Raw genomic sequence first — 26,190 nt, 5'->3', positions numbered from 1 at the left:
TTATTTTGTTGTTATTTTGGCGTTCTTATTGTGAGCCGCCCTGAGATACTGAAGAACGGGGGAGCAACCAACCAAACTGAGTGTTATCCGTTTGTTCTGTGGTTTTATAATGTTATAGTATAAATTGTTAGATTTTTTAGGGGCTGGTGGTACATAAACACTCCTATAAATTAAGTCCATAGACTGCAATCCTAACCCCACTTACCTGGGAGTAAACCCCATCGAATTCATTGGGATTTATTTCTGAGTAGATTTAGGACTGCGCTATAAATAAATTGTGATGACTTAATTGTGTGGGGGCATCAGATCACCCTGGATAATTTGCAAGAGACCAGAGCCTCATCTGCACTCTTCATTTAAAGCACGATTACATACTTTTAAAACGTCATGGCTTCTTCCCCAAAGAATCCTGGGAATTGTAGTTTGTGAAAGGTGCTAAAAGAGTTGTTAGGAGAGGCCCCATTCCCCTCACAGAGCTACAATTCTCAGAGTACAGTATCCTGGGAAGAGGGATTGATTTTTAAACCACTCTGGGAATTCTAGAAGTTCTTCTGGGAGTTGTTTCCCGACAACTCTCAGCACCCTTCACAAACTACAGCTCCCAGGATTCTTTGGGGGAGGAAGCCATGACTGTTTAAGATGGCATGACGCTGCTTTACATGTGCAGCACTGATGTGGCCCAGTTTTCCTGATCCAAGGTGCTTATAATCCAAAATTACTTGAGGGGGCAAGGAAGGGGAACGAACAAGAAATGCATAGGTCCATTGTGGATGGACTCCCAGCAGCCCCCCCCACACGCATGATGGGAGTTGGAGCCCAGCAACATCTGGAGGGCTGTGGCTTCCCCACCCCTGAGCTAAGCTAAGCACCTCTAACTGAAACAGCCGTTCTTTTCCCATTCGCATCTCGCTTCATCCAGCTTCATTTTGTTGCCCTGCAAAACAGCTGGAGGGCACCACATTGGGAAAGGCTGTTGCAGGCATGACTGGGGGGATTTGAGGATAATGAGGGGGCATCATGTAGCTGTTCTGCCTTTTGTATCCCGTAGCCTGTTGGCCTCCCACCTGCCCCCTTACAGGTTTGGGTGTATAATCTACCAGTGACGTTAACCAAGGAGTGGGGAACGTTTGGTGTCTCTGCGTGTGGCCATCAGCTTCAGGCCAGCCTGGCCAATGACAATGCGGCGTGTAGTTCAGCAATAGCCGGAGGGCCACGTGTTCCCCACACCTGCCCTGGATTTTTAATGTCTGAGCTGCATGTTTTTAGAACCCATCCTATTATTTTGATTGACAATTGTTTTAGATGATTGTAACAACTGTACTTCTATTATCCGCCCTGAGACCTTATGGTAAGAAATCCAGTTGATAAAAAGAGTGTTCCAGAATTCAAGAGGGCAGCAGTGTGGGGACGGCTGGCCTTAAGGAGAGGCCCCACCCATGGTCCCCCAGGGAGCTTCCTGGCTGAAGCCCTGCCCCACACTAACACACTTTTATTGCAAGGCTTGCTTCTGATGCTGCCTGCTCAGGTTGCCAACTCCTGTCATGTAATAGTCTGAATAGCTGAAACTCTCCCTGGGATGAAGACACAATGCTGGGGAAAAGGTTGCCCTTGAGCCATTGCACAGATCCTGTAAGCAAAGGGCACAAAAGAGTCCTGTCCCCAGGGCCAGCGGATGGGCAGAGAAGGAAAGATTTATGGCAACACTATAGCCTCCTTCTCTTTACATACATCATGTATGCAGCTGTTTCTTTAAAAAAAAATTTTTTTTATTGACAATATTGTTTTACAAAACCCTCAGAGCCATTTAAAGAGCCAGCAAGACATACTACGTGCCTACCGTCATAGTACAACAATTGCCATTTGCTAGGATAAAATGCCACTGCAATATCTTGCACAAACAGTTATGCTCAACCGTTTTATCAAGTGGTCCCCGTGAGAGGTCGAGGTGGAGGGGCCCTGGAGGTACTCAGGGTGACAGAGCCACTTGCTGGCTGATGGCATCATCGACCCTTGTCTGTTAATGGATTCCATGAGCTGAATTTCCTGAAAGCACTTCTGTAGGAGGCCAGCAACAAACCCAGATGCCTGCTCCCATATCCACCCAGGCCATACTGTTACAGGACTTAAATCATGTCAGCCACAACATCCCCAGTCCGTTCCCCTGGCCTTCTGGGACAAGCCATGCCACCCTCTGCATTCCACCCAGGACAAATGGGCCTTTGTCGGAGGGGATGGGTGGGCTTCACCCCAACAAAAGGTGGCATTGCGCCAGCTCTGGAGAGCACACCAGCTGCACTGGGGGCGGGCAGAGGGAGAGAGAGAGAGCGAGCGTCAGGATGGACCCCGTCCATTTTTGCACAAATGGACTTCAGCTGTCCCACGGAAGGCAAAGCAGTCCTGTCTAAAAAGCGGCACCTGACCTTCCACTAGCCTAAGTGCTCATGGGGAGCCCTGAAGGAGCCCCCATTGGTGGCATCTCCAGGCAGGGCTAAGAAGGACCCCAGCCTGCAGTCCTGGAGAGCTCCTGCCAGTCGGTGTAGTCAATAATCAGCTAAATGGCCTACTGGCTCAGAATACGGCAGCGTCTTTGCTCCCTATTCTGCCCTCGGAAGGAGCTTTGCCCTCTAGAGAGAACTTCCACAGTGCGTTCGGGGGAATCCTGGAGTCTCTCTGCAGCACTGGATTTTCCTGGGGTAGAGTAGACTCCAAATGGCCCCCAGAAAACGTTCTGGTGCACACGCAACGATGCACCTGCATGCCCCAACAGCAGAAACGTCTGCTCAACCACAAGGAGGACGGCGGCCCAGAACTGGTTGTTCTCTCCTCTGTCCTGATGAATTCCTGCCACTCATGCCTGTGTGGGCCTTGTTTGGCCTCAGGAGCTTCATGGCGCTGGGTAGTAATATGCTTGCAGTGGCCTCTCGCTGGCGCACGGGCTCATGGCCTGGTGGGTGTGCAGCAGCAGGCGAGGGAAGCGGAGGGTGAAGTACTGGACAAACTCCCGTGGGGAGGCGCCGAGGGTCTCCTGCACGCTGCTGGGCAGTTCACGGTAATGATGTTTCTGCAGGGAGAGAGAGACCCCGATGCCCCACAGGACAGAACCACGGTGGAAATGAGGAAGGGTGCCCAAGCTGGGGGTAGGGCGGCAAGGGGCAGGCGGGGGGGAAGGGCTTGTGCATAAACTCAACTCAAAGGCCAACAATCTACATCAGAAGGGCGCTGCCGCTGGATCAGGCCCAAGACCCACCTCGGATTAGGAGGCAGAGCATAGCCATCGCGGCTGGTAGCCACTGGGAGCCTTACCCTCCTCCATGAATTTGTCTAACTCCCGTTAAAGCCAACCACGCCGGTGGCCAATGCTGCCTCCTGTGGGAGTGAATGCCATAGCTGTGCCTGTGTGAAGGAGACCTGTCTGTCTGTCTGTCTTGAATTTCCAGACACACTCAGCTTCATGGGATGATCCCAGGCTTAGAGGTTTTTTCACAGTCAAGCAATATATTAATTTTGTTAAAAAAACAATAGTTTTCTCCACATCGTCATGCATAATTTTACACCCACTTCTAGCTTAATGTTTTCCTAAGCTGAACAGCCCAAAATGTTCCTCATCAGGGGGCTGCTCTAGTCCTCTGATCTGCACCTTTTCCAGTTCCCCCCCCCAATGATTGATGTTGCGCACAGTTGTACCTATCTGATGGATATTGTGAACTGCTTCAATTTTGTTTATAGTAAGTGGTAATAAAAATAATATGGAGCTGCTTTCTAGGAAGCTAAAATGTTCAGGGGGAGAGGAGAGAGGTTTTGACCCATCCAGCAGAGTTCACAGGGTGCAAGCCCTTGGGAAGGTGACTCTGGGCAGGAAGAACTCGAGGTGTTGGGGCAGCTATGGTACCTTATTCCTCATGGCCCGCAGGAGATCACGCACTGAGTTGCCTTTGTACGTCCGGAACTTCCTGAGGTCTGCAAGAGGGAAAAAGCGGAGGTGAGCGTCTTCAGCTGCTTTTGCTGAGGGCCTGGAAGTTCCAGGCACCAGGTGGAGACTGTCTGCCGCCACCTGTGGATTGGAACCGATGGAGGGCAGGGGCCAAGCCAACCCAGCCAGCCATGACTGCCAAGGCACCTTTGGGACCTGTGCCCATACCTGTCTGCAGGGGGATGGAGATATGTGCCCGCCAGTTGCCTCTCACCACTGCGCGACCTCCAGCCTCTAGCGCACTAACAATGGCTCCATCCGCTGGCTCCTTCTCAATGCGGTCGCTGACATCCTAGATACAAAGGAGTTTGGTAAAAGGCCTCTGACCCTTGCAAGCCCAGCAGGGGTGCACCTGTTGACTTGCTGCCTGGACTGCAGGGGGTAAAGACAAACCTAAGTCCACCTTCTAGAGCACTCACCTGGAAGAACTGCAGCTGCTTCTCATGACTCCAGAAAAAAGGGTGCATGAGGACCTGTGTGGCTGAGGGGCGCGTGCGGGGGTCACTGCTGATCATGGCTTCGATCAATTCCCGTCCAATGACATTGTCTAGGGTGGAAGGAGTCAGGAAGAGAGGCATAAAAAGCAGGCTGTGGTGAGTGGCACTTCACATACAACAACATCATCATCATTATTATTATATCACACCCTTCCTCCCAGCAGGAGCCTAGAGCGGCAAACAAAAGCACCAAAACCATTAAAACATCATAAAAACAAACTTTAAAACACATTAAAACAAAACATTTTCAAAAATGCTACTTAAAAAAAGTTTTCAAAACATCTAAGATTAAAAAAACATTTTAAAAAGGTTTAAGAACATTAAAAGCAATTCCAACAAAGACGCAGACTGGGATATATTTCAACTTAAGAGGCTTGTTGAAAGCCTCAGTTATTCTCACAACACCCCTGTAAGGAAGTCCTATATCATTACACACACTGGTTTCAGAAGAGTGGGGCTGAGAATGTGAGACAGCAGCTTGCTGAGACTCTAGAGAAGAGATTTGGACCAGGGACACAACCTGATCTGCAGCTCACCACAATGAGGAGTCAGGGATGTTAGCAGAAGTGCTCCTCAGCCCCCCTCCCCCAGTGATGGTCAGTGCCCCCCTCACCATGCGTCTCCTGCTGAAATTGCTCCAGGCGATAGGCCCCAGTGAGGATGTTGGCCTGGCGGTGAAAGCCATCTCCAAAGGGATGCTGCCCGCTGGACACAACATAGTAAAAGATGCAGCCTGCTGAGAAGATGTCCACCGTGCATGTCTGCTGGGGACAAAGAGGGTCTTGGAGGAAACTGCTGGTTTCTCTGTTCCCAGGCCAGACCCTTTGCTTCTCAAGCAGCCTGAGAACCTCACGATTCAGACATGACGGGAGCAAGCTGGCCCGTACTCACAGGGTTCTGCTTGGGGTCCTCTCTCAGCACCTCTGGCGCAATCCATCCCTCCGTGCCAGGAATACCCGAGTGGAGGCTGAAGCTGCGTCGCCCCCTCTGCAGCTTCTTGCACAGGCCAAAGTCTGAGATGACGGCGCGCATCTGCCCGTGGCTGTTGGGGGCCGAGATCAGGATGTTGCAGGGCTTCAGGTCACGGTGGACTGAAAAAAGTACCCCAGCACACAGACCAGTGTTCATTCAGTGGAGGGGTGGGGGGCAGCCTGCCCTCCAATGTGCCACCCTGGAGCCACCTTCCCCTTACCTCAAGTGGCCCTTACCGATGTTGAGGGAGTGCAAATGAACCAAACCAGACATGGTTTGATGCAGCAGCGAGACGGAATCCAGACTTTGCCGGTCGAAAGTGGGGCTCTCCACATACTAAAAGGGGATGGAAAGACAGGAATGACCAGCCATGCCGAGAAGCCAAGGAGGGGGCTCTGCCACCCACCCAGCATAGCAGGCCCAGCGGGGGGGGGGGGCACTCGGCAAACCATACATAAATGATTAAACTTATTCTGCCATACGTAGGGCATACTCATGGTGGTTCTGATCCCTTAAAAACAAAACCAAATAGCCTTTTGGAGGGCCCCCAAAATGCAACTGGAGCATTTAAAAAACAACCTGCCACACGCCCACTGACTGATCAAAGTTAGCTTTTTAGTCATCTTATACAGACCTGGGCTTTCATTTTAAAAGTACATAGCTTATTTTTAACCTCTGCTCTTTCTCATCTGAATGTTTTCATGTGTAGAAATAAGAGTCAAAAGGATTTATTTTGAAAATGGCACAATGGTATCCTGGGGGTCCCACTCCATGCAGCGCGATCCAAAAGGGCAGCCCCAGGTGCCCCTCCCCCAACCTCTGGCACTGTGGGCAAGTGGTGAGGGGGGCCTGGCACATCCCTAGCCCTGTTATCATCACTCCGGGGGGGGGGAAGGATCCTCTCATGGTCCTGTGCCCAGGGCAGATGTGGAAGCGGTCCCAGAGGCAGAGGGCAGGAACCCCCTGCCTGCTCTGGAGCCATAAGCCAGGGAAGAACCACCCAGTGTATCATGCTCAGTGCCCCACAGCCCTGACCCCCTTCTCCTTCCTGCAGCGCCTCCCCAGCTCACCTCCTGCAGCGTGGCAGCGCACAGCTCAATGGCGATGTAGCGGAACTGCCGGTCCATCTCCGTGCAGAAGTAGCGCACCACGTTGGGGTGTTCGTCCGACTCGCGCAGGAGCTGCACCTCGCGATCCGCCAGATGGATGCACTCTGGAAGCAGCCGCTTCACGGCCACCTTGCGCCCTTCAAAGTGGCCCCTGGGAGGGAGGAACGAGGGGGTCGGTCTTTGGGCTCCCATCTTGGGCATCTGGTGAGCTACTGGGAGCTGGGCCAGACGGGCTGTAGCTCAGTGGCACAGAGCCCCTGCTTTGCATGCAGAAGGTCCCAGTGCAATCCCAATGGCATCTCAAGGGAACCTTCCAGAGCCGCTGCCAGTCAGTGTAGGCAACACTGAGCCAGATGGATCAATGGTCTTACTCAGTACAAGGCACCTTCCTATGATCCAGCAGGATCGATTGATTGATTGATTGGGGCCAGCTGGGTTGGTTCAGTCGTGCCTGACCAGTTGCACAAAGACCTGCCCCCCCCAGCCCCACTCCCTTTGGATTGCACAAAGCAGGTGAACATGAGGGGAGGGGCTGGGCAGAGTCCTCCAGGGCAACACTACAAGGCAGACTTCAGCTTAGGGTGGCCACGCATCCTGCTTTACAGAGGACAGTCGTCTATTTGAAGAGCTGCCAGTTTAAAGGAGGGAGGGCAACGAGGGGGCCTGTGAAGGTGCTGTCTGTGGGTGAGCGACTTCAAGGCCGTCACCTGGTCACACACCATGCACTTAAAGCACATGGCTTCCTGCAAAGAATCCTGGGAACTGTAGTTTACCCCGTAGAGAGCTACAGTTCCCAGCACCCTTAACAAACTATGGTTCCCAGGATTTTTTGGAGGAAGCCGCATGCCTTAAATATATGGGGGTTGTATTCAACTAACCTTTACTCAGAGCAGGCCCATTGGAATTAATGGATCTAAGTTAGCCAGTCATGGTCATTAATTCCAGTGGGTCTACTCTGAATACAAGTTAGATGAATACAGGCCATGGTGTGGACGTGACTCCCACTATGGCGAGATGAACTGTAGTTCTGTTTTCAGTCAGTGTAGATGTTGTAGCAACACATTTGTCCAAATGATCCAAGGCCTGACTCAGGGCCAGGCAACTCCCTATATTCTGGGCTGACCCAGCTGCTTCTCACCTGAACACAAAGGTCCCCCCTGCCCCACGGCCCAGGACATCCTTGGGGTTGAAGGAGATTTTCCCCACGCGGACGGTTTCTGCATCAGAACCTGTCGTGAGGAGAGGGAGAGAGAAAGCAGACTGTGGCCGGTGCCCACAGATGGATCCCCAGGCAGGCTCAGGGTGCCAGGCGTTGCCTGAAGAAAGGAGCTCAATTACCTCCCACCCACCCCCCAAAACAAAATGAGCCTGGTTGCACCAGCAGTGTGACCACACCAACCGTGGCCAGTGCCACCTTTCACAAGAGAGCTTTGGCGGGACACCCAATCAGTCAATCCAGAAGAAGAGGAGGGTCCCGAACTCTGCTCCGCCTTCATGGAACTCTCAGGAGTTGCTCCTGGTGAAGCCCCGGAGACTGCTGCTGGGAGGGGCTCCCCAGAGCCGCGGTCAGGAGGGGGCCGTCCAGCCCCTTGCTGCTGCTGCTGCTGCTGCTGCTGCAGGAGCTGCACTCTCGCCTCCAGGTACTGCTGCCGCCGGTGCTCTCGGTTCTGCTGCTGCTGCATTTGCTAGGGAGGGGAGACACCCCACACACGTCTTTAGCACCAGCCACTTCACCAAAACAGGAATGCTGAGCAGGCCAGCTGTATCCTGCCACCACAGGCTCCACAGCCTTCTGAGGACCCTTTTTGAAAAGACCACAAGTTTCTTGCCCTCATGGCTGCGAAGCGGGAGGGGCCCAGTCTGCCCTCCCCATGGAGCAGATGGCAGGTTGAGGGGGTAGATCTCAGAGCAGGGAAGGTGGGTGCCCTCAAAAGGGGCCAGAGAGACTCGCTGTCTTGGGGATGGGGGGCAGTGGTGCCCAAGGCGGCCCTTGAAGAGGAAAAGGCCCAAGCCCACACTCACCCAGAGGACGAGGCAGAGGATCCCCCCGCCCAGAAACACAGTAGCGGCTCCAGTTGCTGCCAGATGCCAGATGCCAAACTCTGGGTACACCTCCATCTTTTCCATCTCCAAGGGGGGGCCTGCATCATACTGGCCCTCCTCAGGAGGATGCTCCCCGAGGTTGTGGGAGGCCAGGAACTGAAACAGACAACGGGGGGGGGCGTTGCTGGCACCAGAGGGGAAGGGCAGTGTGGGGCAGGCGGGCCAAAGGCGGCCCACCTACCCAAGGATACCCGTCCGGTGCAATACTAAGCCCCTCCACCCAGCCCTGGATGCTGGTTGTGGTGATGGGGGAGCGGTGAGGAGTTGGAGGAGAGAAAAGGAAAGGCCTTTAGATATTCCGCACACCCCTCAGTTGGGTTGGGTTGTCAGTTGCTACTTTCACTGGGATTATGTGCAAAATGGTGCGCTTTCTAACTTCATCCGTTGTTGCAGCCTCCCCCAACCTGGTGCCTTCCAGATGTTTTGGACTACAACTCCCATCAGCCCCGGCATCACTTGATTCTTCTGGATGTGGCTGATGGGAGCTGGAGTCCAAAACTTCTGGAAGGCACCAGGTAGGGGGAGGCAGCTTGCATGACTTCATGACATTTTGTTAAGCTGCCTTGACTGTGGCAGAAAAGGAGTGTACAACTTTTAAAACAGATACAAGCACAGAGTTCCTCTCCTCTGTAAAATAGGTTCTTGAGTTCAGATTAAACCTGAACACATACACAATATGCACACAGACCCCACAAGTGGCAAGATGGTCTTCTGGAACGTTCCCTCGCCACATCCACCCCGCCACCCCTTTCTCTGTTGCAGAGCCAGACCGTTGTCCCCCCACTCACATCATCAAAGAGGGTCCTGGCAGCGGAGCTGGGGGCCACGAGAGTCTCTGTGCTCCTCCGCAGTGCCTCGGGAAACGCCCGCAGCATGGTTGTGTGCACCACAGGTGGCAGCTCGTGGTGCCCTGGGGGGAAAGAAAGAGGAGGAGGGGAGGAGCCAGCAGCCCATCACCCCACGTGGAATCCACAGCGCACATCTGACCCGGCCCAGTGGAAATGCCAGCAAGGCCCTGGGCAGCTTTCAGGGAGAGAGACTATTCTGTCCTGGAGAGGCCTCAGCTCCAAAGCCTCTGCCATGGCCACTGGGCGACAAGGACATCATCACAAACCGGCAATGCACAAACTCTTGACATATCACAAATTTAGCCTCTCCAGCTACAAATGGAAGAACGGCCTTCTGGGTCAGACTAGGGTGTGGGGTGGAGTCCAACAGCCCCTGGGAAGCCAGGAAGAACGGCCTTCTGGGTCAGACTAGGGTGTGGGGTGGAGTCCAACAGCCCCTGGGAAACCAACAAGGGAGGGCAGGCCCTCCCCTGTTCTTTAACCCCTTCATCTGTTACTCAGGTAGACTGCCTGTGGAAATGGAGGTTCCTGTGGCTAAGACAGCCAACAGGTATCCTCAGCCTGCCTTGCTGGGTGAAATCTAGAGATGTGAAGGCCTTGGGAGGGGGGAAATGAAAAAAATCTGGAGACCGCTCCTCCCCCCCCCCGTTTTCCCAAAGCCTTTTTTGTTTTGCCGTTCCCCTCACCACACAAAAACATGTTTTTTCCTGACTTTTCGGGTTTCTCCACGCCTTCACATCTCTAGTCAAATCACAGTTGCCGCCCAGCTCTGTTCGTCTGGAAGCGCCCTCGTTTCGCCTCAACCTGGAAGGACTCAAGACCGTCAACAGTACTGGAAGCAGAATAAATGGCTGTCAGTCCAGGATTGTTATAATTAAGCCTTTTTGTGGTACACGTGATGGTATTTTTTAATAAAATGGGGAGGGGGGTTGGAGAGGAGCAAGGTCCTGAGCCCCCCCAGTGGCGGAGGGAGGTTATGTGTGTGTGTGGGCTGAGCCAGGTGGAGTCCCAGGTGACAGCGAGTGACCTGGGACGTCAGGGCATCTAGGGCCTCCAGATGCTGCTGCGCTACCGCTCTCACCATCCTCCCTGGCAATGGGCCATGCTGGCCACAGCGGCTCCTGGGAGTTGGAGCCCAGCAACATCTGGAGGGCTGCAGCCTAGCACACACACCCCGGTTCTACTGAAACAGATTTAGCAAAATAAGGAGGGCCAGCTCTCTTAAGGCCCCCTCCAGACTGGCAGGGGGGGGAGTTGCCGGTGTATTCTTGTGCAACCCATCATTGACGCAATAACAGCGCATTAGGGGTGGATTTATACTGGACCATCCACACACCATTCTGCTTTATTGGTTGTCCTGTGATGCTTCCCCAATGTTACTCACATGATTGCCCTCCAGAGGGGCCCTCTTGCACTATAGCACAACAAAAGTGGAATAAACCCCCCGACTAGAACATTTGTGATACGAAAAGATACAGGGTTTCAGCCAGAAGCTCCAGGACATGCGCTGATTGGAAACGAAGGAGCACGTCTGCTCCAAAAGAAACAGCATGGAAAGTGCAGTCGCGTTGAAGCACCCTGCTACCATCGCAAGCACAAATCATCATAAATGCACAATGAAAAAGCTGTCTGCAAGGGCCCTTAGTCTTCTCCTTGCATTTCTTTTAAGATATGAAATTCATTAGGAAGATGATTGCATGACGAAAGTGGCGCAGGCCATTCTCCTACCTCTGGGCTCTCCCCCCCCCCATTTCTCCTGCACGCAGAAGGCACAAGGGGGATGGGGACCCACCTATTAGCAGCCACTGGCTGTGGGGAATGGTGACGCTGCCCTGGGGATATTTGACGTTTGTGCTTGGCATGATCTCACACTCGCCGGCCTTCTGCAGCGTCACGTCTTCTGTGGTGGGGCCACTGCTCCGTGCCAGTGTCAAGCCCTGAGGCTGCAGGGGCACAAAACAGCTCTGTGAGCACCCCACAACCAACCTCATCCTTTACCCACCCAGGGCCACCCGAGGGGGAAAGTGGGTGCTCACCACAAGAGCCGTGCCCTCATGCACTAAGGATGTCAAGGCGTAGAAACCTGCAGCATATTTGCCCACATACAGTGTTGGCCTGAAAAACCGGGGTGGAGTGAGGAGTTAGTCACACAGTGGGACACATCTCAATATCAGAGAAGAAATTTGAGACACAGCTGGAGAGCAACCAAAACCTCGCACTTGCTGTGGAATAAACCTTCAGAGAAGAGCGGGAAACATGTGCATGGTGCAAATCACGGATGTCAAGACTGCTTGGTTATCTGTTAGATGTGGATGTGATCAATCTGCTTTTCAAACATGGTTCTTTTTATGTACATGCACAATTTTAATCGTCTTGTAATCGTAACCTACTCTGCAATGAAGAGTGGGCTGCAAATGTTTAAAACAAAACAAATAAAGGCCTGGGATTTTTCTAGGGTTGAAAACCATTTTCACTGGTGGCACAAGGAATGATCTCTTTGGGAGTAACTGCCCATCTGAAAACATCCCAGGCAGGGCCAGCCCTATCAGTGTGCAGAGCAAAGCAATGTCCTGAGGCAACATTTCTGCCTCACCGTCTGCTTTCAGATAGAACACCTAGCAAGTTGCTAGTCCTCTGTATTGCAGCGGACAGCTCAGAAACATAGGGTCTGTGTCTGCTGCAGTTTTTGAAACCCTGCACAGCTCCTTGCCTGTTGCCTGCCTCACATGGCCAGTCATGACATCCATACCCCTCCTGCAGGCTCAACAATACTGCCGCCCACTCCCACCCCTTCCCTTCAGCCCCCAGCAAGTGATTTCCTGGGATGCTGCATAGACAGGAGCACCTAAAGAGTGAGCTAGCTACTAAAACCCCAAACACCCACTCGACATACAACTAGGTCACTGGAACAGAAGACAGCTGTTGCGTCACCCAGACCCCACTGCCAGGGGTGGAGAAGGCAGTACCCACAGCAACCGAGTCTTGGCGGTGAAGTCTTTTGTGGACTGGTAGTTCCAGTTGATGAAGAGGCTGTCCTGGGAGCGCAGGACAAGGTAGCGCAGACTGTCCACGGCAATGTTGAGATGCGGCGCCCTCCGCAGGCTGTCCTGGTGCCAGGTGTAGACGCCAACCACAGGGGAGCCATAGTCTTGCATCCACAGCACCCCTCCAGTCTCCTTGCTCACAGTCACCAGCAGACCATCTCCACTCGAGGCAAAGTGGGCCATTTCTGGGCAGAAGGGCCGAGGAAAGTCAGTGAGCAGCTTCCCTGAGTAATATTGTTTGAATTTCCAGAGGGTTAGTCTCTGATGCATCTGACAAAGTGAGCTGTAGTTTACGCCAAAATAAATGGATTCATCTGTCAGGTGCCACACGGTTCAGTATTATTTAAATTTGATAGCTGAACTTGCTGGACTAAACAGAAAGCATTTTGCATAGGAGCCAAGAAATTTTGTTAAACCTGAACTGCTAAATAGGCCAAGAGCTAAGGTCTTGCAAGAAAGATCTGAGAAGCAGTTCAGTTGCCAGAGGGTTATTAACAAGCTTTTAGTTCTTTTGTCTGCCTTGATTAGAAAGTACAGAGCAAGATAACAGAGGCCTAAATTCTTAAGTTTCATTATTTATTTATTGTGAAAATTGGTAAAATTGTAATCCAACCAGAATGTTAATTCAGTTTGGCAGCGTACATTAAATATAATGAGAATACTGAAAGCTTAGCAATAGGAAGATTTTAACCGTTTTTGCAAATATTAAGGTATCTACATCCAGAGGGGTAGCTATATTTCCATCTATTGCAATAAAAAACAAGAAAGGAAAGTGTGGCATCTTAAAGACAAACAATTTCAGGCTGTAATTCTGTGTTCCCTGGGAGTAAGTCCCACTGAATTCAGTGAGACTTATTTCTAAGCAGACACGTATAGAAATTCACTGTGATTGTAGCATTAGCTTCTGTGGACTAGTGCACACTTCACCAGACACCTGAAATGTTTTCTTTGGTTGACAGTATACATACTACTAGGAGACCAAGGTTGCAAACAACAAGAGATAAAACAATGTAAAAAACTTCCTTAAAACATCTTTAAAAAATACTAATACAGACACAGACTGGGAAAGTTGTCCACTCAAAAGGGACACACACACAGAGGATCAAGGGGGCAGAGCCAAAAGAAGTACTGGGATGGGGAACCTCTGTGCCCCCTCCAGATGTTGTCAGACTCCCCACTTGCATCAGCCCACACGGCCAGTGGTCAGGGATGATGGGAGTTGGCAGTCCGACAACATCTGGACGGGCGGCACAGGTTCCCCGCCACTGATCTGGATTCTGTCTTGCAGGATCTGCAGGGAACAGGGCTGCGTTCTCCAACCTGGTGCCCTCCAGATGTTGCTGGACTACAACTCCCATCAGCCCCAGGCAACATGACCAACATCCAGGGATGCTGGCCGCTGGAGTTCAGCAACATCTGGAACACCACAGGTCTGCCCCCCCCAGCCTAGACCTTCCACTTTAGGATTTATAGCCCTCCACCCCACCTAATATGGGAGTGCAGATTCCATCTTGGCATCAAGTGGGCACCTGCAGACATACCACTCTTCTTTCTACAAACCCAGCTGCTAAAGGAAAGAGATGGAGGGGAACCCCATCACCAGGGCTGGGTGGGCCCCCCCTTGGTTCTCCAGTTACTCACTGTAATCGTTGCTCTGGTGGTAAAATGGGACCGAGTACTCTAGGTAGGTGGCATTCCAGCGCAGCTTACGGGACTTGGTGTCATACATAGTGACGATGTACTCTGCAGGCGGAGAATGGGGGTGGTCACAAAGCCCTGCAATGTCCCCCCAAGGACATACCCCATGAGGAGCTAGGCACATTCATGGCCTGCACTTATTCCATACACCCAGAACGGGTCATCTGGTGGGGATATCCGCTGCCTATGGGCCTCTGCTCAGCAGTCAAGGAGGGGGCTCTGTCCTCTCCCAAAGGTTAAGTAGTCTAGAAGAAACGATTTCTTTAGGAACTGACATGATTTTATATGTTCCTCACAGCACATATCTGGGTTCCACTTACCAGGATCCTGAAACTGGGTTCCAAGAGTACATTGTTGGGAATTATTTCACCTGGATTCTGCAGGGCTCTGGGAAAAGCCCCTTCCCCAAGACCCGCACAGGTGGGCAACACCCCCACAAAGCAAAGCAAAGCAAAGGAATACTTAGCAGAGCCTGCTTGCTGGATCAGGCCCATCTAGTCCAACTCCCTGTTCTCACGGCAGCCAACCAGGTGCCCATTATGGGAGGCCTCCAAGCAGGCGGTGAGCCCCAGAGCGCTCACCGTTCCTCTGGCTTCCAACACCATTCCAAGCAATTGCTTTGTGAGACACAAGACTGTCCTACCTTCCAGGGTTTTTAGTCCATCAGCAAAATCAGAGTTGTGGCAGACTGCTAAATTTAGAGTCATACAAGCCAAAAGGAAGACCCCAAACTGGTTTCACAATGGCCCAGGAATTCTCCTCTCCAGACCATGGAGAACAGATGTGCCTTGTTTCGTTTTGAAGCCATTTCTGGGTCTTTCTTTGTTCATGTGGCACTCTCGATCTTCCTCTCTAGATTCAGGTAATGGAGAATGAAGCTGGTTTTTTCTCTTCCTTGGTAGAGAAGGGATTGTTGCCAGAGAAAATAATGGAGAAATCCAGGGTTTTAGTGCAGCTGTGACTATGCTGTAGGTCCATCCAAAAGCAAAAGGTAACAGCAAAGAGTCTGTACTATTTCTAACTCAGGTTTAACTTAATGCATAAAAAGAGGAGAGTGTTTTCTGGGAGAGGGGCGTATGTAGACATTAACAAAAGTTACCTTGCCAGTGCAAGTGCACATGAAACCTGCCATTTGGTATATCCATACTGCGAGCCCCCAAAGGAGAAAAGGGAACCTGACTTACGGGTGCGTCCAATGAAGAGCAACGGAGTTGTGGGGCACAGCCCATCCCACGCCTCAGTGGACATCATGGTCTGCTTCTGCCCAGACATCGGATCCACAACAAACCACATGTCCTCTTTTTTCCCTAGGAAATTGCAGGGGGGGCTTTTTTACCCTGTGGCCATTGCATCCCTCCTGCAAGTGGGGGGCACACCATGCATCATCTGCCTCCATATATCTTCTTGCACACAGTGGACCACACAGGACCCCATTTCTAAATTAAGCAGCTCTGGGGATCAAGCCTCCTTCTGACCTCAGAAATAGATTCATTTCATAAAATCTGTGTATGGCTTAATTGTAAATATAACCTTTAAGTTGCTCTTATGCAACTTATGCAGTTGTCCAACGGCAAGGGAAAGGCACTCTGCACATGCTTAGAGACACTACTATTACTTCAAAATGAAAATTGACTCCAGAGCCAAGCCTGAGTAGCCTTGGGTTGACATACTTGCTCTGCCATCCAGAAGCCAACTAGGGGTTGCCCCTCCCCCATCATATTCCCTGCCCTCCAACTGATACCTGTGTAGAGAATCCCATCGGAGCTTCGGCAAGGAGAAGACTGCACCAGCTCTGGGATGGTGAAAGGCAGCTTCTGTAGCAGCGAAGGAGAGAGAGAGAGAGAGAGACTGGGTGTCACAGGAGAGGCTTGTCCAGATTTACTCTGCCTCCTCACCTTCTGTGCTGTGGCCTCAAGCCAGGTTCAGATCAGGCTGTATAACTTTCTACCTTCATGGACCCCTTTTCCATGTGCAGTTCTCTGCTGAAGAACCCCAGCAGGGCTTTTTTTTGGGGGGGGGGTTTCCAGGGCACAAACTCAATTCATGTGAGATGGCCGTGGCTGAAGTTGGCCACTAGCTCCCAGTTCTCAATACCCACAAAGATTTGAGCAGAGCTGAATGAGGAGCCCTAATAATCTATGATGATGATGACGATGTTCATTTATATCCTGCCTTCTTCCCAGATATGGGACTCAAGATGGCTTACAAAAATTAAAACAAATACAGTTAAAAGCATATAAATAAAACATACAGAAGTTAATTAAAATCAGAGCTTGGAAAAGTTACTTTTTTGAACTACAACTCCCATCAGCCCAATCCAGTGGCCATGCTGGCTGGTGCTGATGGGAGTTGTAGTTCAAAAAAGTAACTTTTCTAGGTCTCATTAAAATGTAGTTTAACTATAAAATTAAAACCAATTAAAACATAGCAATTTAAAAACCCACAAAATAGGGATCAGGAAAAACAGCACCCTATTTAATAGCCCTTGCATTAAGTTCCCAAAGCCTGTCGGAACAGGAAAGTCTTCACCTGCTGAAGGAAGGACAGCAGGGAGGGAGCCTGACTAACCTCCCTAGGAAGGGAGTACCAGAGTCTGGGGCAGCCACCGAGAAGGCTCTTCCCCATGTTTCCAGCATAAGGGAGGAATAAGAGAGTCCCTTATGCTGAACAGGTTTGACCCTGTAAGATCGGGGCAGTGGAATCTGTGGACCACGTTTTATTACATTGACCACTATATTATGATTTCCATGACCTTTTTATTTACCCGTGTTTGTCTAAAATGTCGAGGGCCCCTGAGGCAACATATGTTTACAGCTTACTTGCAGATCGGTTCCCAGGGGTTACCGATATGGTGGCGAAATTCTGTGCAGCCGCTATTGCTCGTTGGAGGGTCTTAGTTAAAGATTTTATGTTGCACTAGTTTCTATTAATAATTAGTTTTAACGATAGTTTTGTAAACTGAAGTTTCCCTCTGTAAATATTTATTTTATAATGCGAATTTGTTCTGTACTGCATTTGCTGGTCTACAACCGAAATAAATAAATTCATTCATTCATGTTCCCAGCAGACGCACCTGTGAGGGTGGTGGGACTGAGAGACGGGCCTCCCTGGATGGTCTTAGGGCTCAGACAGGCTCATATGAGAAGCAACTGATGTTCCTGCACTCCAAAATATGTTTTTGGGGTATGTGTTCTACCAATGATCTGTGCCTTTCTCCATTGTTGGCTGGGGCCCATCGAGACTGGTGGGGCAGACGGCAGGGAGGCTCAACAGTAGGTGGCAGCAGAGCCAACGATGGGCACTGCTGACTCCTAGAAGGGGAACACGGAGGCCACGGAGGAGGCAGCCCCCCCTCCTGGACTAGCTGTAACAGCAGTTGTCATTTCAGAATGTTTTCAATTGTTGTGGTATGTTTTTCTTTTTCTTATTAAATTGTTTTGTTTTTGTTTGCCACTCTTGGGCTCCTTCTGGACAAAAGGCAGGCTATCAATTCAATAAATAAATAAGTAAGTTACGAAGGCTGGCAGGTGAGGGGCTGGCTGAGGGCCAGGCGAAGTCGGTGTGGCCATGCCCCATTTGCCCTAGGGGGCAGACCTCCACAGGCATCCCCACCCATGATGGCCCCACCCTTCCCTCTGAGGCAGCTCATCCCACTCTGCTTGGAACTTTTGTAGGAACAAGGAACTGGGAACTGCCTTCAGCTGCATAGTGCTGGCCAGGCCAAGGCCACTCGGATCCGTCCCTCCAACCCCATTAATTGCGTGTGTTCCCTGGAAGGTCACGACAAACACCCAGCGCCCTCCTGCATCTGCCCTTTGCAAGCAAAAATCAGCCACAGCAGATAGGCAGACAGCTTTGCAGGGACAGTTTTTCTGCCTTGATGACCCCCTGAGACCAACCCTTGGAGGAGTTCTTTAATTCACCGGAAAATAGCTGGAGACAAAACACACACACACCCCACTCTGTGGCTGATGGCTGCAAGTGCCACTAGGCAAAGCGAGGCAACCGCATTCCATTTTGGGCACTGCTGATGGCAAGGAAGGCAAGAGGAGCCAGACGAGCTGGCACAAGGGGCACCACCCAGGCACACATTCAATGCGTGGGAGGGGGGAGGAAGCGGCATAATTAATGTAGGCTTCAGAATTCCAGTGCAGAGGAAGCGGAATTGCATGCAGGGCCTGCCTGCAGGCTTCTTCCCATTGGGCCCCTGGTTGGCCCCTGTGAGAACAGGATGCTGGACTATGTGGGCCCCTTTGGCCTGATCCAGCACTGCAGGGCTCCTCGTATGGTCTTGGGGTTTATTTCAGAACAAAAGCAAAGATGCAGCATCCTGGCCCATCTCCACCTCCCCGTCAGCAGGGGCTTTCCGGCCGGAAGAAGCTAACCCCACTCAGCCAGCCAGGAGGGCCCCTGCGAAGAGTGTTCTGGCCTGGAGGCCCCCCAGCCCCATCCTCTGCTCCCAGGCCACTCACCATCAGGCCTTCCTTGTTCCTGCCCCCCAGGACGTACAAGCTGCCGTCATTCGGGTCTGGAAGAAATGCTGGCCTGAGCAGGGACAGGCAAAAGAAAGAGTCTTCAGGGACGGCTCCTCTATGCAAGGTTCTTCCCCAAGCCTCCCCAATCCGTGCAAAGGTGTGGGGGGTGCAAGTGGCTGCTTTCTGGGGCTCAGAATCACAACACTGCAGAGGCATCCAATCTCTCCCCCAGCAGCAGGCAATGCACCTCGGCCCTTCAGTCTCCACCCCAATCTGAAGTGGGTACCTTGAGCAATATTTAACATCAGGAAAAGCTCAGATTTAATTTTAAAAAATCTTCCAGATCTCGCGGTGCTGATTCTCACAACCATTCTTTGACTTTCTGAGCTCTCCACAACCAGGGATGGGACGTTAGTGCTGTAACTGCCCCCCCTTTTCAGCCTGGCCAACAAAGTGTCTTTTCCCTCCTCTCTCTCTGCTACCTCCTATCACATCTGGGACTGCATTTTGGAAAGGGGGGGAGGCAATGTGCAACCGTACATTCAGGGTTACTCTTAAGCGTGTGCTTTTGACGGTCACCTCCAGCCAAAACTGGGAGCCCATCTGGCTGCCCTGGGCCTTGCTGGAGCTCTTGAGGTTATGGCTGGAGGACAAGAAGCCAGCCCTTCCTCCCAAAGGAAGGCTGGAGAGCCACCCCCTCCCCTCTTCAGACAGGAGGCAACACTCACTCGGCCACATAATTCGGCACCTGCAGGGGCGGATCTGTAAGGGGAGAGAAAGAGAGGGTTGCTCATTTAGAGACCAATCAGCAGTCACCAGCCTGGGGTGTGTGTGTGTACGCGTGTAACATTTTTCCAAGGATGACTCTAAACAAGGATTCACGGAGGCTAAGTCTATCAATGGCTGCTAGCCAGAATGACTACCTTATCCCTCCCCTCGGAGGCGGGAGGCCTCTGAGTAGCAGGGAGAGTGGCTGCTATACTCAGGCCCTGCTGGCAGGATTCCCATGGCTGGCCACTGAGAGAACAGGATGCCAAACTATCAGATGGGCGCCCTTTGGCCTGACCCAGCAGCCACACTCTTCTGATGTTCTTGTTTTCCCATATCTGATGCCTCAGAACAAAACCAGAAGGTCAGAAAAATGTTTTAAACTGCTGGGCGCAGCATCAAATCAGTGAGGCAGCCAAAAAGATTTGGCAAAATCTCCGGTGTTGGGATTGTGGCCCTTGGGGAGGTGATGAGAAGCAAATCCCTGGGGGTCTCCTCCAACTGCCCACCTCAGCTCAGACATCCCAGGGGCTACGTCTATGTTACTTGCTTATGAAATTTATATATCGCTCAATATATATACATTTAAAAATCTCGAAGTGGTTTATATAACATAAAATTGGGGGTGGGAGGATGCATCAACATAGATTCATGTAAAAAACAACAGCAATCAAATCATACAGTTTAGAAAAAAGTTTTCAACCCAACCTTTCCCAATGCGAAAGGAATACCGGAAGTGTCCCCACTTAGGTCACTGCCAGGGCTCACCGTCCTTGAGGGTCCACTTGATGTCCCCCGTCTTCTTGCTGACGGCATGGAGGCTCCCATCGAGGGTCGACACAAAGAGCAACGTTTCTGGAACAGTCACTGTGTGGTCAGCAAGACACTGGGTGGGTGGGCAGGCACAGAAGAGATGAGGCATGAGTGAGTTTGGAACTCAGAGCAGCAGAGACAGCAAGATCCAAAGAGCTATTCAGAAGAGTCTCACCTGCTGCTGTGGAGCAAGCCTCTCAACTGGCCCAAAGCCCCACCTGCCTGACCCAAATCATGCCAGGCCAGGCACAAGCAAAGAGCAAGCACAGAAAGGTGCTCACGGACGAAAAATCTGGAGGTCCCTCAAGCCAGCTAGCCAGCCAGCCAGCCAGGGCACAGGCTGCAGGAGGAGGCAAAATGCCCCTGGGAGGGCCTTAAGCCAACCTGGTCTGGGGCTGAGGTGGGGCGACTCCTTGTCTTAACCCAATTCTGGCAGCTGCTTCAGGGATTCGATTGGCCACTGTGGATTGCTGCAACACATCACAGCAAGTGGGAGCCCCTGGACGTTGCCAGTGGGTCCAGACTATAGCCAGAGTGAAGCCCAGTTCAGGGAACTGTTTCTCCATGCGAGCCATTGCAAGGGGGAGGGATGCCATGGCTCTGTAATCCAGAATGACCCCAGCGGATCCCCACTGGTTCCTCCCAGATAAGTTTCTATCATACTGTCGCTGGGGAAATGAGGCTGGAAGAGGGTGGGGGGCAGGTGGACAGACTTCCCTAGAACACCCAGAGCCAATCCAGATGTGTGGCTGTTGGGGGAAGGGGTGTGTGTGTGTGTGTGTTGCTGCACTCAGGTCCTGCTTGCAGCTTCCCATGACTGGCATCTGGTTGGCTGCTACAAGAACAGGATGCTGGACTAGGTGGGTCCCCTTGGCCTGATCCACCAGCCAGCCCTTCTGATGTTTTATGTGCATCTAATAAGCACACCTGCCTGTTTGGCTATAAAGCAGCATTGGGGGGTGTCTGATTTTTATAATAAACAGAGCTTGGGGAGGGGGGGTGGAGCAGCACCTGCCCTCCCCTGAATTATCTCACCACACTCTGCTGTTTTCTATGAAGGAGCCAGGCGGCGAGGAAAGGGTTAACAGCAGCCATGGCAGAATAAAGCAGGGTGGGTGCCATTTCTCTTCCCCTTTGATATAGGAAGTAGATTGCCACCCCCTGCACTGCAGCCCACGGGGAAAGGGCATGTTTTAATACAGACATGCATCTGACTTGGCCTGCAACAAGCTCAGCTGGATTTGAGCTCATGTCCAGTACTTAACCCAGGAGACAGCAACTACCATAAGCAGAGTGCACAAGTGGGAACAAAATGTTGCAGTGCTCAGTGTTCCTGTTCAGGGTGCCATCCATTCATCCACACCATCCACCAGGAAATTTATTTCTGTTCTGAGCCCCCCTGTGCTGTGCTGGTGGTCCTGCCATGCCCCCTGCAGCCATCCCTTCACAGGCTGTACCTTGTCTTAGGTAGAAGGGGAGAAGGAATTTCCCTGCTAAATGTGGGGGTAGGGGTGGGGTGGGGGAGAAGGGGGGGCATCATAGGATGCTCCTGGGCGCTGCTGTTTAGTTTCTCCAAGAGGACACCTGAGAAACACCTGCAGGAGAGGTTGGGCCACATCCGGGTGCATTCCTGGGCAAAAGCACTTCCAGCCAGACTTGTGCCAACTCACCTGCTGAGCTCCCCAGCTCAACCAACCAGGCGCTCCCCCTTGGCAAACAGAGCTCAGCAAACAGTTGGGTGGGGTGGAGGGATGGAGTCTTCCTCCAAAGCCATCCGTCTCCTCACCCACACAGCCCTCCCCAAAGCTTCTCCCGGCAAAGGGGACGTTTGGGACTCCATCCCAATCGATGCTCCCCCCCCTCCCGCTCGCCTCCTTTTTTCTTCCCGTGCAAGCAGACCTCGCGAAGGACTAGCCCCTTTGCTGGTCGGCATCTTGCTCTGCTTCAGGAGGAGAAGACTCTGGAGAGCAGGAAAGAAGCCGCCCGGCCAGCAAGGGAGCGGGGTGGCCCCTCAGGACACAGGAGCGCTGGAAGCCACAGCCGGGGGGAGAGTTGCAGGGCGGGACCCACAGCCCAGGCGGCAGTTAGTCGGGCTGGGTAGTCTTACGGGGACCCTTTTTAGACGGGAACGGGCTTTACCACAGCGGCTTCACACGGGGGCGAGCCGCCTCCGCTGCCGCCCCACCCGCGTGTGACTCTGCCGCTTGGGGGGCGGGGAAAGGCACTCCCGCCCTAACGGCACTCTGCGGGCGGGGGGCTTTAGCCGTCCCGGCATCATCTCCCCCCCACGGAGAACTGGAAGGACGCCCCCCTTTGGCCTTGGGCTCTGCCCCCTCCCCAGACAGACTCGCCCCCCCCCCGCGTCCATCTGGGTCTGGCTGGGCTCGGCTCCGGGGTGCATCACATGGGGGGCGGGATTTGGCCCACCGAGCACCCCTCTCCCGGGTTACCTGCGCCAGCAACGCGCCCAGCAGCAGCAGGCGGGCGCCCCGTCGGGGCTGCTCCTCCTGGGAGGGATCCATGGGTGGCCTCGGGGCGGCGGCGGCAACGTCCAGGCATCTCCTCCTCTTCCTCCTCCGTGGGCCGCTAGCCCAGCGCAGATCCCCGCGGGGAGGAGCCGGACCTGCGACGACGACGCCCTCCCGGGCGCTCCTGCCCCACCTGGCACAGGCCTCCGCCCCACATCTGGCTCCTTGCCCTGCTGGGACCAGTAGCCAAGCGGGGCCTCTCCCTGCCACCGTCTCGTCGAGTCCCGCCAGCAACAGTCCGACAGCCTCTTGGCCCGGCTGAAGCACCGCTTCAAGGGTCTGGCCAAGCCTCCCCCCCCCACGCACTCTGCATGCGCCCAGAGGCACTCAGGCTCACGTCGCACCTTCCCAACGCATTTCAGACCTCTGAGTTGTGAATGCTTTTGCGAACACTTTTACTGTTTCGCCTCCGAAGGGGTGAAGAGTCCCTCCGCTGCTCAGGCCTGGCCAGAACCAAGAAGTGGGCCGGGCCGGGCCGTGCGACAAGTCTCTTTTGTGGGTACTGAAAGGAAATGGGGTAGGAAGGGAGGGAAGAATGAAGCAAGCCCCCTGCATACAAAATGCAAAGTGAGCATGTGCAAAGAGCCTTTTAGAGGGAGATCGGCCCTTTTCCAAAGCTCAGGCCCACTCCTCAGCTGGGAATGTGAACTCCAGCTTTGTGCTTCCTTCTCGACAAGCGGGGGAACTCACCCCCCAAGAGCTAAAATTAAGGACAGACATAGGGAAAAGGGCACTCAGGGAGCCCTTTCTTATACAGATTTGCAGCCACAATCGGCCCAGGGATCTTGGCAGCAGGAAGTGCCTGGACCTAAATCTAGACAGGTAGAGAAGGAAACAAATTGGGAGGACTAGGAGGCGGCCAAGGCGGAACTCCCCCCTCCCCCCCCCCGGTTCTTGGCCTTCACTCCTGGGCTGTGTAGAACAGTCCACCAGCTGAAAGATGTACAATTACACCTCCCACCTCTAGTTGGGGGGGAGGGAGAGAATCTGCCCCACAGAGTAGCTTCCTATTCACTCAGTTAGGGGTGCCAACTACTATTTCACCTGTTCAGCCAGAGAGAGAGAGAGATCTGCACACAGCCACTGCAGTAAGCGTTCTATGGGAGGGTCCTCAACAAAGATGCATTTTTCTGCAGACCATTTTTTGTTTGTTTGCCTGGTGGGCTTTTTAAGAAACCAAAGATCACCAACTTAGAAAGAACAGCCCCGTTTTCGAGCGTTGCCCCATGGTGCCCAAGGAAGCCAGCAGGGCCCCACCGGCAAGGGTAGGTGAGGTGCAAGAGCACCTGGAAGAAGCTGGGGGCCTCCAGGTATGTCAGGCTGCAACTCCCGCCAGCGGCCCTGGCACCCCTGGCCTTGTGGTGCTGGGCCCGCGGTGGGAGCTGCAGCCCTCAACACCTGGAGGGGCCCAGGCCCCTGCTCCACCATGCCAGTTTCCTGCAGGAGCAAGGCCGAATGCTGGGGCCCAGGGAAGGGCTCCTCTGTGGAAGGCTCTCCTATCAAAGGGGGTGCAGAAAAGAGGGAGGGGCAAAGACCCTGGTAACTGAGGGCCTCCAGTCCTTCCTGCCCCTGTATGAGGTTGCTTTTGCTAGGGAGGAATAGAGGAGGCAAGGCGCCTTCCCGATTCCTAAGTCAGACCGTATTCCCGGGCGGAGTGCTCCTTCCTTCCTTCTATGAACGCCAAAGCCAAGCATACAGTGTCATGTTCTTTGCCTGCCTTTCCCTGCGCTGTGCAGGATTCCTGCGTGTGGGTGGCCTGCAGACTGCCATGCACAACCATGTTTTTGCCCCCCCAACCCCCACCAAGGCAGCTTCATCCTGAGATTGGGAGACGGGTTTCAAGGCAAGAAGTCTTTCCCTCCCTGGAGATGCCGTCGGGGACTGGACCTGGGACCTATGGCAGGGGAGCAGAGGCTCTGCCACTGAGCTATGTGGACCCTCCCCAAACCTCCAATACTGCCCAGTCACGAAAAAATAAATGTTATTCAGGATACTTCCCCTCCCCTCGCCACAGCCCCTTCCAACTCCAGTTCCACGATCTCCAAAATAAGATGGCAACTCCAACCCTCCCTCCCAGAAAACGCAGGTGCCATGTGAGAAACCACTCCACACACAAAGGTGTTCATTATCAAAGTTTAATTGACAAGACTGATTGATCTTACAGAATAGAACAAGGAGGATAATTACCGAACAAGGTTACACTTAAAAATGTCCCAGCAGTGCAGGTCTAAGACTAAACGCCGACCCAGCCTCCTCCCTCCCTCCCTCCCCTCCTCCTAAACCAGAACTGGGGTGATACAGGGACTGTTTGGGGGAGACACTGCCTGCCTGGCTTCAGCCCACACCAGAAACCTGCTACGATTTGGAGGGCACAAAAGCGCATTGTAGGCACAGGATGGCACAAGAGGAAGGGATACCGGGGGAGGCAAGATATTTCCTGAAATCGAATACCTAGATCCCAGCCCTGGAAAACAGCCATACCCATGTTGAGTGTGTGTGTGTGTGTGTGTGTGTATGCCAACCGCACCCTGGCTGGCTGCTTCCAGTGCTTGGATCCTTCCTGAGCGCCCTGTTTGCTGGTGAAACTGCACTTGTTCACACAGATGGCACTGGGGTGTGTGTGGTGCGTCTCCTTGCCTGTTGAACAAGTGGGAGTCTGGAAGACGGGGCCTTCAAAGAGAGCAAGTGGCGGTAAAGTGGGCCCCCGTGGTGGAAGCCAGTCTTGTAAGACCAGTCAGCTAGTGTGTGTGTTTGTGTAGAAGGGGGGAGGAAGAGAGAGAAGGGGGGACCACGGAGGTTCCCTTCGGCTGCAAGTATGAAAAGGGAAATGCTATTAGAATATGGCACCTCGGATGAAAGATGTGCATTGCAGAACTAAGCCCAGACCCTCCTAAGGAAAGGGGGGGGAGGCAACAAGTTAGGGGGAGCAAGATTAGACCTGGAGCACTCTCCCCAGTTTCTTGGTACCAGCTGCAGCACAGCTTCTGCACCACCAGCATTACAGGGGATGTTTCTGCTTCTTGGGAATGAGGCCATCACCCATGCTTTTAGCTGTGGGCTGGACCCAAAGTTCACGTTACACCCGTCTTCCCCAACCTAGGCCCCTCCAGATATTTCAAACTACGCCTCCCATGCTGGCTAGGGCTGATGGGAGTTGTAGTTCAAAGCATCTGGAAGCACCAGGTTGTGTAAGACTGGGCTAGACATCCACAACTGCATGCATTTTTTTCCTGACAGTTTTTTTAAAAAAATCAAAGTGAGCATCTGCCTCAGAGTGAACAGTTGGTGGCCATGAAAAGGGAGAGGAGATAAGTCCCCTTCCTCACCATTCTTCTGCTCCTGGTGGGGGCCTCCAAGGTGATGTT

At 52.8% G+C, this 26,190-nt stretch overlaps 1 protein-coding gene across 1 annotated transcript; it reads right to left on the bottom strand.

Moving 5' to 3' along the window:
- Positions 1 to 1,798: 1,798 nt before the first annotated feature.
- ERN2 (endoplasmic reticulum to nucleus signaling 2) lies at positions 1,799 to 25,310 on the bottom strand. Its single transcript, XM_061600291.1, has 25 exons — positions 25,307 to 25,310; positions 24,112 to 24,321; positions 23,516 to 23,525; positions 22,748 to 23,132; positions 20,253 to 20,370; positions 19,445 to 19,478; positions 18,714 to 18,786; positions 15,983 to 16,055; positions 15,426 to 15,548; positions 14,185 to 14,286; positions 12,470 to 12,728; positions 11,536 to 11,614; positions 11,292 to 11,442; positions 9,440 to 9,561; positions 8,571 to 8,747; positions 7,948 to 8,233; positions 7,687 to 7,777; positions 6,510 to 6,699; positions 5,676 to 5,775; positions 5,359 to 5,558; positions 5,081 to 5,228; positions 4,390 to 4,517; positions 4,139 to 4,262; positions 3,890 to 3,957; positions 1,799 to 3,061 (listed from the first exon to the last, which is right to left on the bottom strand). The coding sequence occupies exons 1-25, from the start codon at positions 25,308 to 25,310 to the stop codon at positions 2,885 to 2,887; spliced, it is 3,432 nt and encodes a 1,143-aa protein (XP_061456275.1). The 3' UTR covers positions 1,799 to 2,884.
- Between the last annotated feature and the right edge of the window lie 880 nt (positions 25,311 to 26,190).

This window comes from Rhineura floridana, chromosome 17 (assembly GCF_030035675.1).
Source record: "Rhineura floridana isolate rRhiFlo1 chromosome 17, rRhiFlo1.hap2, whole genome shotgun sequence".
Lineage (NCBI taxonomy): Eukaryota > Metazoa > Chordata > Lepidosauria > Squamata > Rhineuridae > Rhineura > Rhineura floridana.
Note: the sequence above shows the minus strand (reverse complement) of the source record. Positions and strands in the feature narration are given on the sequence as shown.

What these genes read in the sequence shown, in the direction of transcription:
- ERN2 (XM_061600291.1), bottom strand. An exon ending in GTGCCGAATTATGTGGCCGA is followed by an intron (nt 18,787 to 19,444) that starts GTGAGTGTTGCC and finishes GTCCCTGCTCAG; the next exon opens with GCCAGCATTTCTTCCAGACC. An exon ending in AGGACCCCAAGCAGAACCCT is followed by an intron (nt 5,229 to 5,358) that starts GTGAGTACGGGC and finishes TGTCCCCAGCAG; the next exon opens with ACATGCACGGTGGACATCTT.